The sequence below is a fragment of the Canis lupus genome, chromosome 8 (genome assembly GCF_003254725.2).
Source record: "Canis lupus dingo isolate Sandy chromosome 8, ASM325472v2, whole genome shotgun sequence".
Taxonomy (NCBI): Eukaryota; Metazoa; Chordata; class Mammalia; order Carnivora; family Canidae; genus Canis; species Canis lupus.
In genome coordinates this window covers 61,011,474-61,025,204 of record NC_064250.1, presented here as the reverse complement: position 1 = coordinate 61,025,204, position 13,731 = coordinate 61,011,474, and the positions used below count along the sequence as shown (strand labels likewise).

At 41.8% G+C, this 13,731-nt stretch overlaps 1 protein-coding gene across 6 annotated transcripts in view; it reads left to right on the top strand.

Moving 5' to 3' along the window:
- EFCAB11 (EF-hand calcium binding domain 11) overlaps positions 1-11,690 on the top strand; it is a 144,715-nt gene extending 133,025 nt beyond the window's left edge. For 4 of the 6 annotated variants that reach the window (XR_003134826.3, XR_007412501.1, XM_025442799.3 and 1 more), the window contains one exon: positions 11,476-11,690. Coding sequence is in view for 3 of the 6 variants with exons in the window: in XM_025442799.3 (XP_025298584.1) it covers positions 11,476-11,557 (82 nt within the window). In the remaining 3 variants the exon portion in view is untranslated. The other 2 variants (XM_025442797.3, XM_035719816.2) reach the window with 2 other exon arrangements.
- Positions 11,691-13,731: the final 2,041 nt, after the last annotated feature.

Here is a 13,731-nt window from a genome sequence, read left to right as displayed (position 1 = left end):
AAGAGCCCCGACAGCAACCCCTCGCCAACACCCCCTCGCCGGCTTAGTGATGTCCGCAATGTTGAAACCCCTCATGATGAGCCAGTTGCTGTTCTCAGCCCAAAACATCTGGAGGCTCTTCTCCCCCACCCACCTACCCATTAAGGCCAATGCCATGCCAGTGGTCACCCACCAGAAAAGTAATTCTTAGTGCTGTGCAGGAGGGGAGAGGATTGGGGCCACTGGGGTGAGGGAGTGGGGCGGGGGTGGGTTTGTTGCAGTTTGTGCAACCTCATTAAGAAGGGTATGTCTATCCTCTTTCTTTCTCCATCCCCATATCAGCCTTGAGAATTTTATTTTCATTTCAGGGATAGAAAACAAGTCCTGTTTTCTAGCTGTTATATGAAGAAGCACTCCTAGGTTTCAGTCCTAAAATATCCCCTCCGATCTTGTACTTGGAGTCCCTTGGTCTTAGCCTGGGAATTGATTAATTCAGCCATGTTCATATTCTCTGCATTTCATAATTTTCCAAACACCTGTCATGTGCCCTCTGAACCTTCTTTATCTCTTGCGACTGAAATTCTCATATTAAAAGCCCTGATGGTCATCCGATTTGGTGTGACTTTGCAATTATAGGTGGGCTTTATTAATAAACAGCTTCTGATAATATGAGGGAATTATTTCATTATGAAATGTTATGCATTTTTTATGTTGTTTATCATTGTTCACAGACCCAGAGGTTTCAAATGGCGGGAGCATGTTGTAAACGAAAGCATAAGTAATTTATTATAATTATTCTGAACTAAGGCCAGATTTTCTACTGGCTCAGTGATGCACATCGATTGGAAATGAGTTGAGATGTAAAATCTTATTTTCTTAAGTGGATTATTTAAAACTAAAGTGTAAGCAATTAAAAATATTAATTTTTATAAATTCCTGCATCCTCATCTAATGGGAAAAAAAACCTGACATAAAATTTTTAAGTAATGTTTCTATAACTAAGCTATATAGAGCAAGTTCCTTGGATTTCTGGTGAGGCTTCACTAGCACAGTGTGATTTGGCCACGTCACAGTCCCCAGGGTGACTGTCAGGTCCTGTACTCTCCTTTGAAACGTGAATGCTTTTAATTAGATGAGCAATGGCTAGTTTTTGTTTTTCTATTATTACATTATTATCATTCCAGTGCCAGAACTCCAGTCTCATCTAATTGTAAGGGAGGCTGGAAAATGTGGTTTAGCTATGTTTTCAGGAAGAAAGGGAAATAAGTTTTATGGAACATATAAGCAAGCTCTGCCCTGGAGTCAAACTTCACCCATGTCAGAATGGATAACCCATTATCCTGGCTCCTTTTCCTCCTACCAACCTGTTTCATAATCCACTGATTTGAAATGCTCCTTTTGACCTTTGGCGAATTCCTATATACATATTCTGAATGTTATTCTCCCTCATTCATTGCTGGATCTCAATCACACACACTATTTTACTCACTGAAGCTTTATATTATGTTTTGATGCCACATTTATTTTCTAAAAAATATTCTGAGTCTTCTGGCACTTTTGCTTTTCCAGAGAAAATTTAGATTTAACTTACCAAATTTCCTAAAAAAGGGGGGGGGGGGCAGGAAAAATAGCCAACAAAAAAAACTCTACAGTCTCCCTATCAGGTACTATTAAAAACACGTTCTACTTGAAAACATGATACTGTTCGAGAAGATAAGCATCATTTGACAATTGGTATCTTCTGACTCCGAGGAAATACGCTTTTAAAAAGCAAGCTTCCTCTCACACAGTGGCTAACAATGTTATTAGCAGGGATTTATAAACGGCTTGAATGTTTATGGTTCATATTTCAACTTCAAGTCTGTTTGTTGCATTAGCAAAATGAAGCTCATTAAGCCTTATTCTTTTGGACCACCTCTCCAAGCTTCCGAGCCCATTCGTACTCTGCTTTCTTGTCTGGAAGTATGTAATCTTTCCCACACGGCACTTGAAAGTTCAGCTCATTCCTAAACCTCTCGTCAAGGATATGAACTTGTTGCTTTCAGAGAGGCCACATCTGTGCACTGAGCCATTACGCCATCTGTTAAACTGGTCAGAGTTCATTTTATTGCCTCCTTTGTGGAAGAACTCGTACTGTAAAAGCGTGTGTTATTGAAAACATAATTTTCCTCATCATTATGCTTTCTTTCTAGCCGGATCATAACCTGCGAGAAATCTATTGAGCAGAGAGTGAAAAGCTCTTCAGAATAGCTGTTCTTAAGAGATTAAATGATTGCCATCTCTGTCCCATTTCTTTTATCTCATAATCAAGTTCAAGATGATACTAGATATCTCAGCTGAAGTGATTATATATTTGAAATAGAAATGGCTTTATCTCCATTCATATTTCACACTGTTGAAGGCAGGATCACCCCCTCCCATTTACATTTAGATTTGTGTATGGTTCTTTACCACTGTCCGTGGGGTTAAAGATTCAAAGTACTTTTTGAAGACAAAAATAGCTAACAGGAGTTCGGTTGTATTTTTAAATGTTCTGTGCACAAAGACACTAAGTTGTATATTAAGATCCAGCTTAGATTCATCAAAATTTTGAGCTGTATCAAATCTTGGCAAATCATAGCCCAGCCATTCTTGACAAGTGAAAAGCTTGGCCTTCAGAGTGGCTAAGACACTTGCCTAAGGTCACACAGCCTAGCTGAGACGAAAGCTCTGCTGAAGCATGCTGCCTACCCCCTGCCATATTCAGAGCGAGCCTGTCACACAGATCTACTGTGGGGAAGGAATGGAAGGTCTAGTGACCCAAAAGCGTAGGAACCAGATTTTTTTTTTTATGTAATTGGTTCAAAAATGTTCACTTTGGCTTTGTTCTTCATCCTTAAAGCTGCGTGATCTGTGCTATTTTCTTACATCACAATTTCTCTTCCAGAGATTCAAACTGAGAAAAAAGATCATGTCACTATTTATTAGCAGCTCTGCTAAAACACTTGCTAGAGAAGGAATATGACACTGTTTTCCGGAAGTGAGACATCGGGCTGTATGTTGATTGCATTTATCCACATGCCCGCAAGTAGTCAATAATCAAGCATACTGAAATTATATTCTTTCCTCCTTTTAAAATATTTCTAGCTTTAAATAAGACTCCTCATTTTTAAGACCTAGTAAATAGGAAAAAGTGAGTCATTATTTATAGTTAATCACTTTTGCCAGCTGTGACTGCATTTCACATCCATTTTTCTTTTTTGTCTTGGACTGGAGAATCTATCCTGTGGCTCTTTAAGGAAAAAAACATATTGGTTCCATCAATAGCCTCTTTCAACGCATAATCACAGTTAAGGCACTGCAAATCGAGATTTTTGTTGGATGCAGCAAGAAAAGTAACTTCTTTAGAATTCAGAACTGTGGAGAATGATCCCGAATCTTGAGATAGCACCTAACAAGAAAATCTGAATTATTTTAGGATTCGTTTCAAAATGGGATAATCATTTCAAAAATATTGTATTTATGAGTATCTATTCCATGTCCTAAGTTCCAGGTACTGCAAGATTTAGACAAGATTTCAGAAAGGATACGTTACCATATGTCAGAAGACTTTGATTTGAAAGTATCAGGAATCCATTTCAGATCACCTTGAACAGCCCAGGGACTTTATTGGGTCAGGAGACTAAAGATTTTGACCTCAGGCATGCTTCAGTCCTGGTCTGATTAGGCGCCAGCCCACTCTGCTGTTCTTCTGACTCTCACTGTGGGTAGCCCCATTCTCAGGCTGATAATTGACATTTACAAGCATGTGCAGAAATTTTTGGATCAATGTACTATCGGCTCACAGACCTGTGGAGATTGCATCCTTGTGGTAGGAAACGGACTGTTGTAACACCAAGCCTCACTTCTGCATCCCAGCTCTCTAAGGAAAGGGCTTCTCCTTAACTCACAAACAAAATGCCGAGGCTTCATTATGGTCCATCCAACTCTTTACCAGTCAGTAGCAGTCAGGGGAGAAATGCCACGTACCACTTGGCCAATCAGTCCTTGAGCCCAATCACTGTGGTTAGGAGGCCAGAATTATAGTTCTTGGCTTTGGCCAGTTAGCTCCCATTGCTGGAGCTTGGGGTGGCAAATAATCTACCTGAATCACACTTGAATCTCACATGTGCTGCTGAGTAGCACAGAGGTGTAGGATGGATGCCAGAGAAGGACCCAGCAACATCCACTGTGTCCTCCATTTAGAAGCTGAGCCTGGTCTTAATGAGGCCAAAGCCTTGCCTGGCTTGTGTCACTTTTTGTTCCTGACCTGGTCTGGCCATCGTTTTATCCTTCACCGTTGATCCTACATGGCCAATTCCACCACCTGCTCATGGCCAGTCCATGGCTGTACCTCTGTATCCATAAGGCCAAAGTATTGTCTTATAGTTAGGAGTATATTGTCCTCATGCTGAAGGAACAAGTAATTTCTGACAGACTATGTATTATTAAATAAGACACATATATTAGGGGTTCCTGGGTGGCTCAGTCTGTTAGGTGTCTCACTTCGGCTCAGGTCATGATCTCAGGGTCCTGGGATCGAGCCCCGAGTCAGGCTCTCTGCTCAACGGGAAGTCTGCTTCTCCTTCTTCCCCTCCTCCTATTTATGCTAGTGGTCTCACTCTCTCTCAAATAAATTAAAAAAAAAAAAAAAGACACATAGATTAGAGAGAACCGCTCCTTTTATTCTCTGGTGAACCCTGGCATTTCAATTGTCTGGAGCTTCAAACCAGAGCTCTTCTTAAAGGCAGTACTTCATTTGCTCTAAAATTTTTTCCAGAGGAACACTCTCATCTGTTTCAAGTTGTGGGATACCCCTTAACTGAATGGAATCTGATGTGACATGTAATTGCTGATGGCAATTAAATGCCCTGGGAGAACTTCATCTCTCAAAATAAACTTGCCACTATGTCTCAGCCTGGGTTCTTCCCAAAAGCAGAGCTTTGGTGAGGAATCGCATACACTTTGTTTTTTTGGGAAATAACCTCCATGAGCAAGAGCTGAAGAGAGAATGAGGGGAAGCCAGTACAGGGGTCTGTTGACCAAGTACGTTACTTCTGGAAGCAGCTAGAGCTCGATGCTACCAGAACCTCCAGTGAGCCGAGAGCAGGAGCTCAGAGTTGCCAGCTTGCCTGAGGGACAGGAGAGAGCCAAAGTCCACTGACACTTGGTACCGCACCAGGCACAGGTGGTCACTTCCAGATTGCATCCGTATGAGGGCCACACCCAGGTGTTAGCAGTCCCAAGAAGACAGTGAGAGACACTGCTGGGGGGCACCCCGACGGGTGGGCCTGCAGCCGTGGCTGGGCTCCAAGACCAGGGTGAGAACACGAGGTGGGCACGTGGGGTCCCTTGCACACTGAACCACCCAAGTCACCCAGGAATCTACCTAGAAAAGACCAGAAACCCTCTCCACATCTCTCTTCTCTTTCCTGCGTGCCTGAATGGCTTTTCTTAACACGTGTCTTGAAAAAGGTAAAATTAATAAACACATTACCAACTGGATTGCCGGAGAGCCCTGCAGGACTCTCATCAACAAAGAGGCAAGCACACGGGTGGAAAGAACCAGCGGGCTCCTCAGAAGAGAAGGCTGCTCGCGGGAGAAGCTGTCATCATCACATCTTCAATTGGCGGGTCCTCTCATCCCCAGCAGGGGCTCCTTGCTTGGAGGGTAATTTCTATTCTCACTGTTCAGTCAGGATGACAGCTTTGTCCCTAATGTGATGGCAGTTTTGACTTTAGTTTAAATTATTCCGTAAAGAATCAAAGAGAAAGAGATTCTCTCTCCTTGGTCCCCCACCCCCCAAATTCCACAAAGAAAACTTTTCTAATTTAAGTCTTTGCCTCCACATTAAATTTCTCATTCATGTTGCAGGTGAATCAAATACAGCGTCAACTTTCAAAACCCCGTGTGACTATCACAGTGACTCAAAATAATTGCTGTCTGTCAGTGTATTGCTGGGAACACAGATATGCCTGTCACTGGCTCTGTTATCACACCAAGAGCCTGCCTCTCGAGTGCGGTCTTCTCTGGGCTCAATTCAGAACTTTAGTGTCAGCGAGGCAGAGCATTGGGGCAATTATCTGCATAATCCATCCAAGTATATGTGTGCCTCAGCTGCCCCTGAAATCACTTGTTTAAAAAAAAAAAAAAAAGCCTTTAATTATTTTAGTAAGTGTAGATATAGCTGGAATGTTCCAAAGAATTGCCTCTAACTGAGGTTCCTCTAGCTTAGTGTTTTCGAACCAGGGACGATTTTGCACCTCAAGGGAACTTGGCAATATCTGGAGACATTTGGGGCTGTCACAGCTGAGGAATGAGGAGAGAGGGAGCCCCTGACGTCATAACGGTAGAGCCCAGGGTTGCTGCAGTACACAGGGACAGCCCCACATGGCAAAGGATCCTCCAGCCCAAACCCTGCTCTAGCTGTTGATGATTTACATATTGTAAAGTAAGGCCATCTAAAAAGAAAATTTGGACTAAAAGAAAATATTCCTTCAGTTGAGAAATAGCTAAGAAATAGCACTAATATTATTAAAACACTAAGGCAAAAGAACCCAAAAGAGAAGTTTCTGCCCAAATGAATTAGGTGTTTGTAAGATTGCAATTATAATACATACCAGTTTGTATTCTTGTTTCCACTTAATGTCACGTTTATAGTCTCTGTATCATTTTGATAGAGAATAGTCCCATTGTCTCAATGTAATGAAATTAAACCATTCCCTCTTTGTTTCTGTCCTTCTTTTTCAGTTTTAAAAAATTATTTAATTTTTTTTTTAAGTAACCTGGGCAAAAGCACGTACTCCAGTCTGAAATCTGGCTTGCGAGAGCTGGCCATGCGGCTGGCTCCCTTGAGTTATTTTACAAAAACTATTTTCCAAGAAATAGGTACTTTCTAAATATTACAAGAAACAGTTATAATGTAAATATTTTCCCGCAAGAAACACTACTTGTGAAAAACAGTCACTATTTATATATTTTTAAAATTCGAAAACCCACTGTATTTCTCTTCAGAAAGTATCAAAGCAGGGCAGCCCCGGTGGCGCAGCGGTTTAGTGCCGCCTGCAGCCCGGGGTCTGATCCTGGAGACTTGGGATCGAGTCTCACATCAGGCTCCCTGCATGGAGCCTGCTTCTCCCTCTGCCTGTGTCTCTGCCTCTCTGTGTCTCTATGAATAAGTAAATAAAATCTTTAAAAAAAAAAAAAAAAAGAAAGTATCAAAGCAGCTCTCCGGCCTACCTCAGTAACAGATGCGCTGTGCGAAGCCCTGGGTCCTTCAGGTGGGGACCAGCCAGCCTCTGGGCCACAGGGGCACATCTAGTCCAGCTGTTGGAGTCCACACAGCATCACAAAAAGGAGAGAACAGAATCTCGCTTAACAAGTCAGGGGGCCACAGACAAATGCTGATGCTCATGCTGATGAAAGTAATTATAACCACTGATAAGATGAGTCAGAAAAATGTTTTTATTTTAACAGAAAACTGTCAGAACTTAGCTAAGTGGACACAGTCTAGTTTTGCTTGAAATGCTCAACGTGTCCCAGCGTCAGCCTGGGTGTCCCTGAACTTCACAGTTCAAATAGCGTCACCTAGAAGGCCCATTCCACACCCCAGAAGATTTTAAAGCGCTTCCGAAGCTTTTCTGCAATTTCCAGAAGGCCCATGGCTCTGAGTTCTCATTTCTCTGCAGTAATTCAGGGGATGGATCCTCTGACCATTCCCCGTACTTTCCTTGCTCACTCCTGGACCTGCTCAGGTGGGTCTCCTCTCCTAACTCAGTCTTCAGCTCTGCAATCAACACAGAACACACAACCCCCACCCCCGCACACACAAACACCATCCTCAATGGAGCACATGCCTGTCGCACCCTTTGGTGGAGACACGGGAGGTTATAACAAGTAACAGCCACCTCTGAAGCACATGGTAAATGTAGCAGTTAAGTAAAGGCTTTCTGCTCCCCGCACCCCTGAGTCTTAGTGATCAGTGGTCACTGAGTGATCACACTTGGGCCGTTGCCCTTCATGGAGCACCCTGTGCTCCGCTCCCAGTGCTCTCACCTGGCTTGTCATACTCTTCCACCCGAGGGTCTGAGTTACACAGAGCAGCTCAGCTCTCCTGAGTCTCTGCTCCACAAATCATTCTCATGTCTTCCTTTCGCATCTCACAACCCAGCAAACCAGAAAGCTTTAAATTTAACTGAACCTACATTTCTAGAGAGCAGTTACTGTTGTTAACAGCATTTATTTTCCTCTCGTACATCTATATGAGCTTTGTCAACTCCTTAGAAAAGCCAGTTCTGAAATAGAAAGCAATATATTTACCTTTATCTATAGCCACATGTCCGGTGGAAGCGCTGCTACTTAGCTGGATTAAAGTCCTCAGGCTGGGACACCTGGTGGCTCAGCAGTTGAGCATCTGCCTTCAGCTCAGGGGTCCTGGGATCGAGTCCCACATCGGGCTCCCCGCAGAGAGCCTGCTTCCCCCCTCTGCCTGTGTGTCTGCCTCTCTCTATGTGTTTCTCATGAATAAATAAATAAAATCTTAAAAAAAATATAAAGTGCTCAGGCTTCAGCTACAGGGCAGATTAGAGTCAAATATGTGTAGCATCTGCCTCAGTTTCCAATTTCCTGCTCTGTATTTATCTCTGTGTTGTTCAGCCTGACATTAAGGGGCTCCTGCCACCCGTGTTCTGCTCTGCAACCTCATTTGCTAGAGCTCATCTCACATGGTGTCTCTTGTACCCAATCTGTGTTGACAAAATGCACTTGGGGCCTGGAGACCATAATTGACTATTCCTTGCGGGTCCCTGAGTCATGGTTCCTAAGGGCCTTCTCCAGTGCGAAATATTTCCCTGGCTAGTTTCCAGACTCCGGAAAGGCAGTGATGACATACCCTATGCCGTCTTCCTTTGACCCCCCTGCACCTCCTGGGAGGTGGTAGATAGATATTCTACAATGTTGTCAGCTGCTTCTCCAGATTCATTGATTCCACAAATTCATGCTCTCTGCAAACATTTGTCGTCTGCTCTGGGCTGAGTTGGAGACACAGCCAAAAATAAGGAAAAGTTCTCACCCTCCTTGAATTCATTTCCATCTGGGGTGAGAGGTGGTGGAGTGTTTTCCATGCCTAAGTGTGTGTTGGTGACATCAAAACAGCACACTGCCCTCTCAGAACCAGAGCAGACTCCCGTTGAGGTGGAATGCGGTGAGCAGGAACAGTGACCTTGGCACCTAATGACGTTTCTTCACCACTTCTAGCCACCAGCCACATCTGCTCTCTGGTCACGCTGTGCTCTAAGTGTGGGTGCTGTGAAACCTTCCTTCTTCAGAATAATCCTGCCCGCAATGAAAAAAAAAAAAAAACTGTATTTCAGCTTTTAAAAGTATAGCTCTGAAATGTGAATTTCCGCTTCACCCTCCTTGAGACAACCAGACCTGCTCTCACACACTCACACTCACACATAATGAGGAGAGAAAGTCAGAAGATAGAAAGTATTTTACCACCGCTCATTCTAAATATAAACATGATGCTCCTCCATTCATTATGTGAATGAAATGCCACTACAAACCTTATGCATAAATGTTTCCATCTTGACACTTCTTGGTTATACTGTGCCCATTTTACGATGGGGAAGCTCTGGCAAAGACAGCCAGAAAAATAAATGAATGTAATTACAATGAAGGTTATTTACTGACAAAAAGGGATTCCCTTTTTCCACAAGCATTCAGCCTCTCAGTAAGCAAACAAACACACCGAGAAAATATTACCGGAAGCATTTTATTCTAAACATTACTTTTCTAGGTTATCCTCTTAACCCACCCCCTAGGATTTATAGTTCAACCATACCAGTTCACAGTGGAAAGAAAAAAGGCCGCTTATCTAATCCAATTCCTTGGGAAAAAAAAAATACTTAGGCAATATTAAGAATCTTCAATTATCTAATTTAATAAAAGGGACAGTTTCTAGGCCATAATCAGTAACATGTGATACTGATTACTTCTAATCCCTTAGAAGACATCTGACATTCTGCTTTTGGTCTTGTATAGCATGAAATCATCATGTATATTTTACCCAAAGAAGTAGCAAGAATAATGGCCTCTGCAGTCTGCAGTCATTTTCTACTAACACACTGCAACATGGTTTTGCCCTAGGGCAGAGAAGTAGGGATTTTCTCTACTTCAAAAGAATGAAAAATTATCATCACTATCCAGAACCATTATAGACTTCAGAGACTTTGTCATGAAATATTCAGAAAGTTTATTTTAGAATTCAATATTTTAAAAGCCTGCTTTAAAACTATTACAGTGATTAGTGACTCTGTTACTTGGGCCAGTCTTTGCTTTAAAAAGCCCTATGTCATGGTTGATGCCATTTGTTGTTTCAGCAAAATGTAATTTGCATCAACCACAAGAGCTCCACATAAGGAATGTAATGCATTGTTTTAGAATGCCCCCCAAAGAGGAGTGGTGGCCACTACTCATCAGTTATCCTTTCAAATACACTTCTTAAATAAACGTTACTCTTCCTGGTAATGGTTGAAATGTGTTTCTAATGCTGTGATTTTTGTCCTATGTTATCTTACCCATATGGAGTGGGTGCTATTTCTCTGTTCCTGTCAAGGGAGCAATGCTCCTGTCTCCGGGGTTCTAGGGACACACTGGGGCTACCCACACCCTCAGCCAACCAGCCAGAGGTTCCCATCTTCATTACTCTTCATAGGAGTCAGAAAAGCTTATTGGATGTTTGTGAGGATTTCACAGAACTTCCGAGGCCAGTAAAGACTTCTGGAGCAAGAGTTAACCACGTAAAATTGCAATACAACCCCCTTCTCTTTGGACCCTTCTATTTAAGTAGGGAGGTAATGTGCAGTAGAGTCCATGGAGAACCTTGGTTTGGGAATGTAATGATCTTGATTTGCGTTCCAAGTCTGCTACTTATCAGCAGTGTGAATCTTGTGAAATTAGTGTCCCACTTTCAATTTAGTGTCTCCGTAAGGTGGACCCATCACAGCATCATGCAGAGATTCGATGAGATGAGGGATGTAAGGACAGTGCAACACAGATGTCGATAATTGTTCCTATCATTGCTCTTTATTCCCAAAATGTTTTTTTTTTTACCCCTCATTGGTTTAGTCCACATTTCTGTTGTGTAATGCATATATATTTGTTGATATAGAAAGAATGCATAAAATGACTAGAAAAACAATCATTTCTGCTTTTCTTTAAAAGCCTGTGCATTTGACTTCATTCCTTTCAGAATATCAAATATACTATTTTTGTAGGTTTAAATATACCTTTTCCTTCCTTCCACGTTAGGCATTTATCAATGTAAGAAAAAAATAGGCATCAAATTTGCCTTCCAGTAGGTGCCTCTTACTTGTAGACATGCAAAGAAACAAAGATTGTGGAGTGCTCTTGATGCATAAGTGTGACAAAAATAATCTGTAAATAACTAAATAACTTTTTCTTTCATTTTCCAGGGAAGTAGATCAAGACTCAGATGGTCTTGTCAGCTTTAAAGACTTTGAATATGCCATGAACCATGGACAAAATGAAGCCTAACTATTGTAAACCGGTTTTGGCAACTTCTGGGGAGACAAGTAGATTGTAATGTATATTTAAATGTCAAACTCTGTTCTGCTAGTGATGTAATAATGCTGCATACTTGTGATTAAACTCTCCATTGTGGTTTTCAGATGCTGCTATTACTTGCATCTCAGAATCCTAGAGGTGGTCATTACAAGTAGTCTTCCATGTGGCTGACAGCCACACTGCCCCTGGGGCTGGCCCCCATCACACCCACCCACACTGCAGGCTGGGACGCTCCGCTCACTGGTCCTCACCACCTCACCTGCTGGTCCTCTGATTCTCATTGGTTCCTACTGTCCGGAAAGAGGTCACTTTTTCCTACCAACGGTACCAGTACCAGTTTCCTTCTTGTGTTCAACTTTGTTTGAACAAGTGATAACACCTGTGTGTCCTGAGGACTTATAATGTTCCAAGCAATGAGCAAAAAGACATTGGGAAAACAAGACCTATGATTTCTCTAAGATAATGTACCCACTGTCAAAATCATCATGGAAAAATGGCCCTAGGGCGCTTGCTGTATAAGATTTAAAAAAAAAAAAAGGAAAAAGAAAAACCCACACAGATTTGGCTGACACAAGTAAGTCTTCTCCAGCTGTAGACAGAGGAAGAACAGAGTGCAGTAAGGAAGGATATTGGGAGCAAAAGATTTATTGGCAGAGCCCTTTCAGATGGCTTGGGCCTGGGGTTCCTATGGCTAACCAACTGTGCCCTGCTGCACACTTCCTGGTTCTGGGTGGCTTCGCCTACACCAAAAGCCTTAGCCATCTGGTTCACATTCTCTACCCTTTGCACCTCCGTCCACAGGTGGGACCTGGTAATTGCTGTACCAAAACAAACACTGTGACACTGGACCTTCAGCGCTTAGTTTAAATAAATGCTGGTATCAATGCCAATAGCTTGTCTCCAAGTGTTCAGAAATCATTAACATTAACATTAGGAAAACGTCTAATATAATTCAAATTTTAAAAGTAAACATCAAAAGATCAAGCAAAAATACACATCTGTAAAATAGAAGCATGGAACAGGCATCATTCTAACACAAACTAAATTGACAGACTTAAAAATAAGGCCTTAAACTTAGGAATCAAAGGAGCCTAAGGAGATACAACAATATAACTTGATATTCTTGGAATAGTAAAAAGGACATTAGGTAAACACTAATGAAGAATGAACTTTAGTTAATAATAAGTACTATCTTCACAATTTTTCTGTAAATCTAAAAGTATTCCAAAATAAAAAAGATTGTTTAAAAAATCATGTTCAAAAATTAGCAAACTAAACATTATCAAAAGTGAAGAAAACTAAAAATCATTGAGAAGTACAAATGAAATATTTGAAAAACAAAGTAGATCCAAGGTATCCTGTGTATTTTAGTACAGATTTTTTCAGCTGATGGAAAGCCCTTTTTGACTTGGGGTAGAGTTCAGGCAGTGTTTTCATCATAACTTAAACGTTGAGTCGTTGGTCTTCATCTCAATATATAAGTGATACTGATTTAGATTTTTTTAAAATATCAAAATTAGAGTAAGCCTTCAACAAAGTGGCAGTATTTCAGAAATTGCCAGAATGCCAAAACCTTGAAGTGTGGTCACTATTTGGACCTCATTTCTCCTGGGAAACATGACAAGAGAAAGAGAGGATTCACTTTCTCCAGTTGACGTGGAAGGCAAGAGGCCAGGCTGGGAATAGCTATCGGGCAACTCCCTTGACCCTGGATTAGTCCAGACTTTTTTCAGTCTCAATGACAGAAATCTACCCCAATGAGCTTAGATGAAAAGGGAACTTACTAGAAAATACTGGGCTAGCTTATGGAGTCTAACATAAGGAAGATAGTGAAACAGCTGAGTTTCAAGATAATTAGCAGTGCAAGTACCTCCAGACCCCACCTATGTGCCATAGTCACTATCAGCTTCACGTGGTTCCAAAAAGGAATTGGTGCATAATCTGTTCAATTCCAAGTCCAAAGACCCCAGAAAGAGGCTGTGGTTGGACTCTGGATCAGTCAACTCTGGTTCACCTAGGGTATAGACATGGCCACTGGACACTCACAAGTGTACTAAGGGTTGGTCACAGGGAGTGGAAGTTGATAAAAGCAAGGCAGCCATTCCATTTTCTTAGAAGAACTTGTACCTAGTCTAGGATGGAAA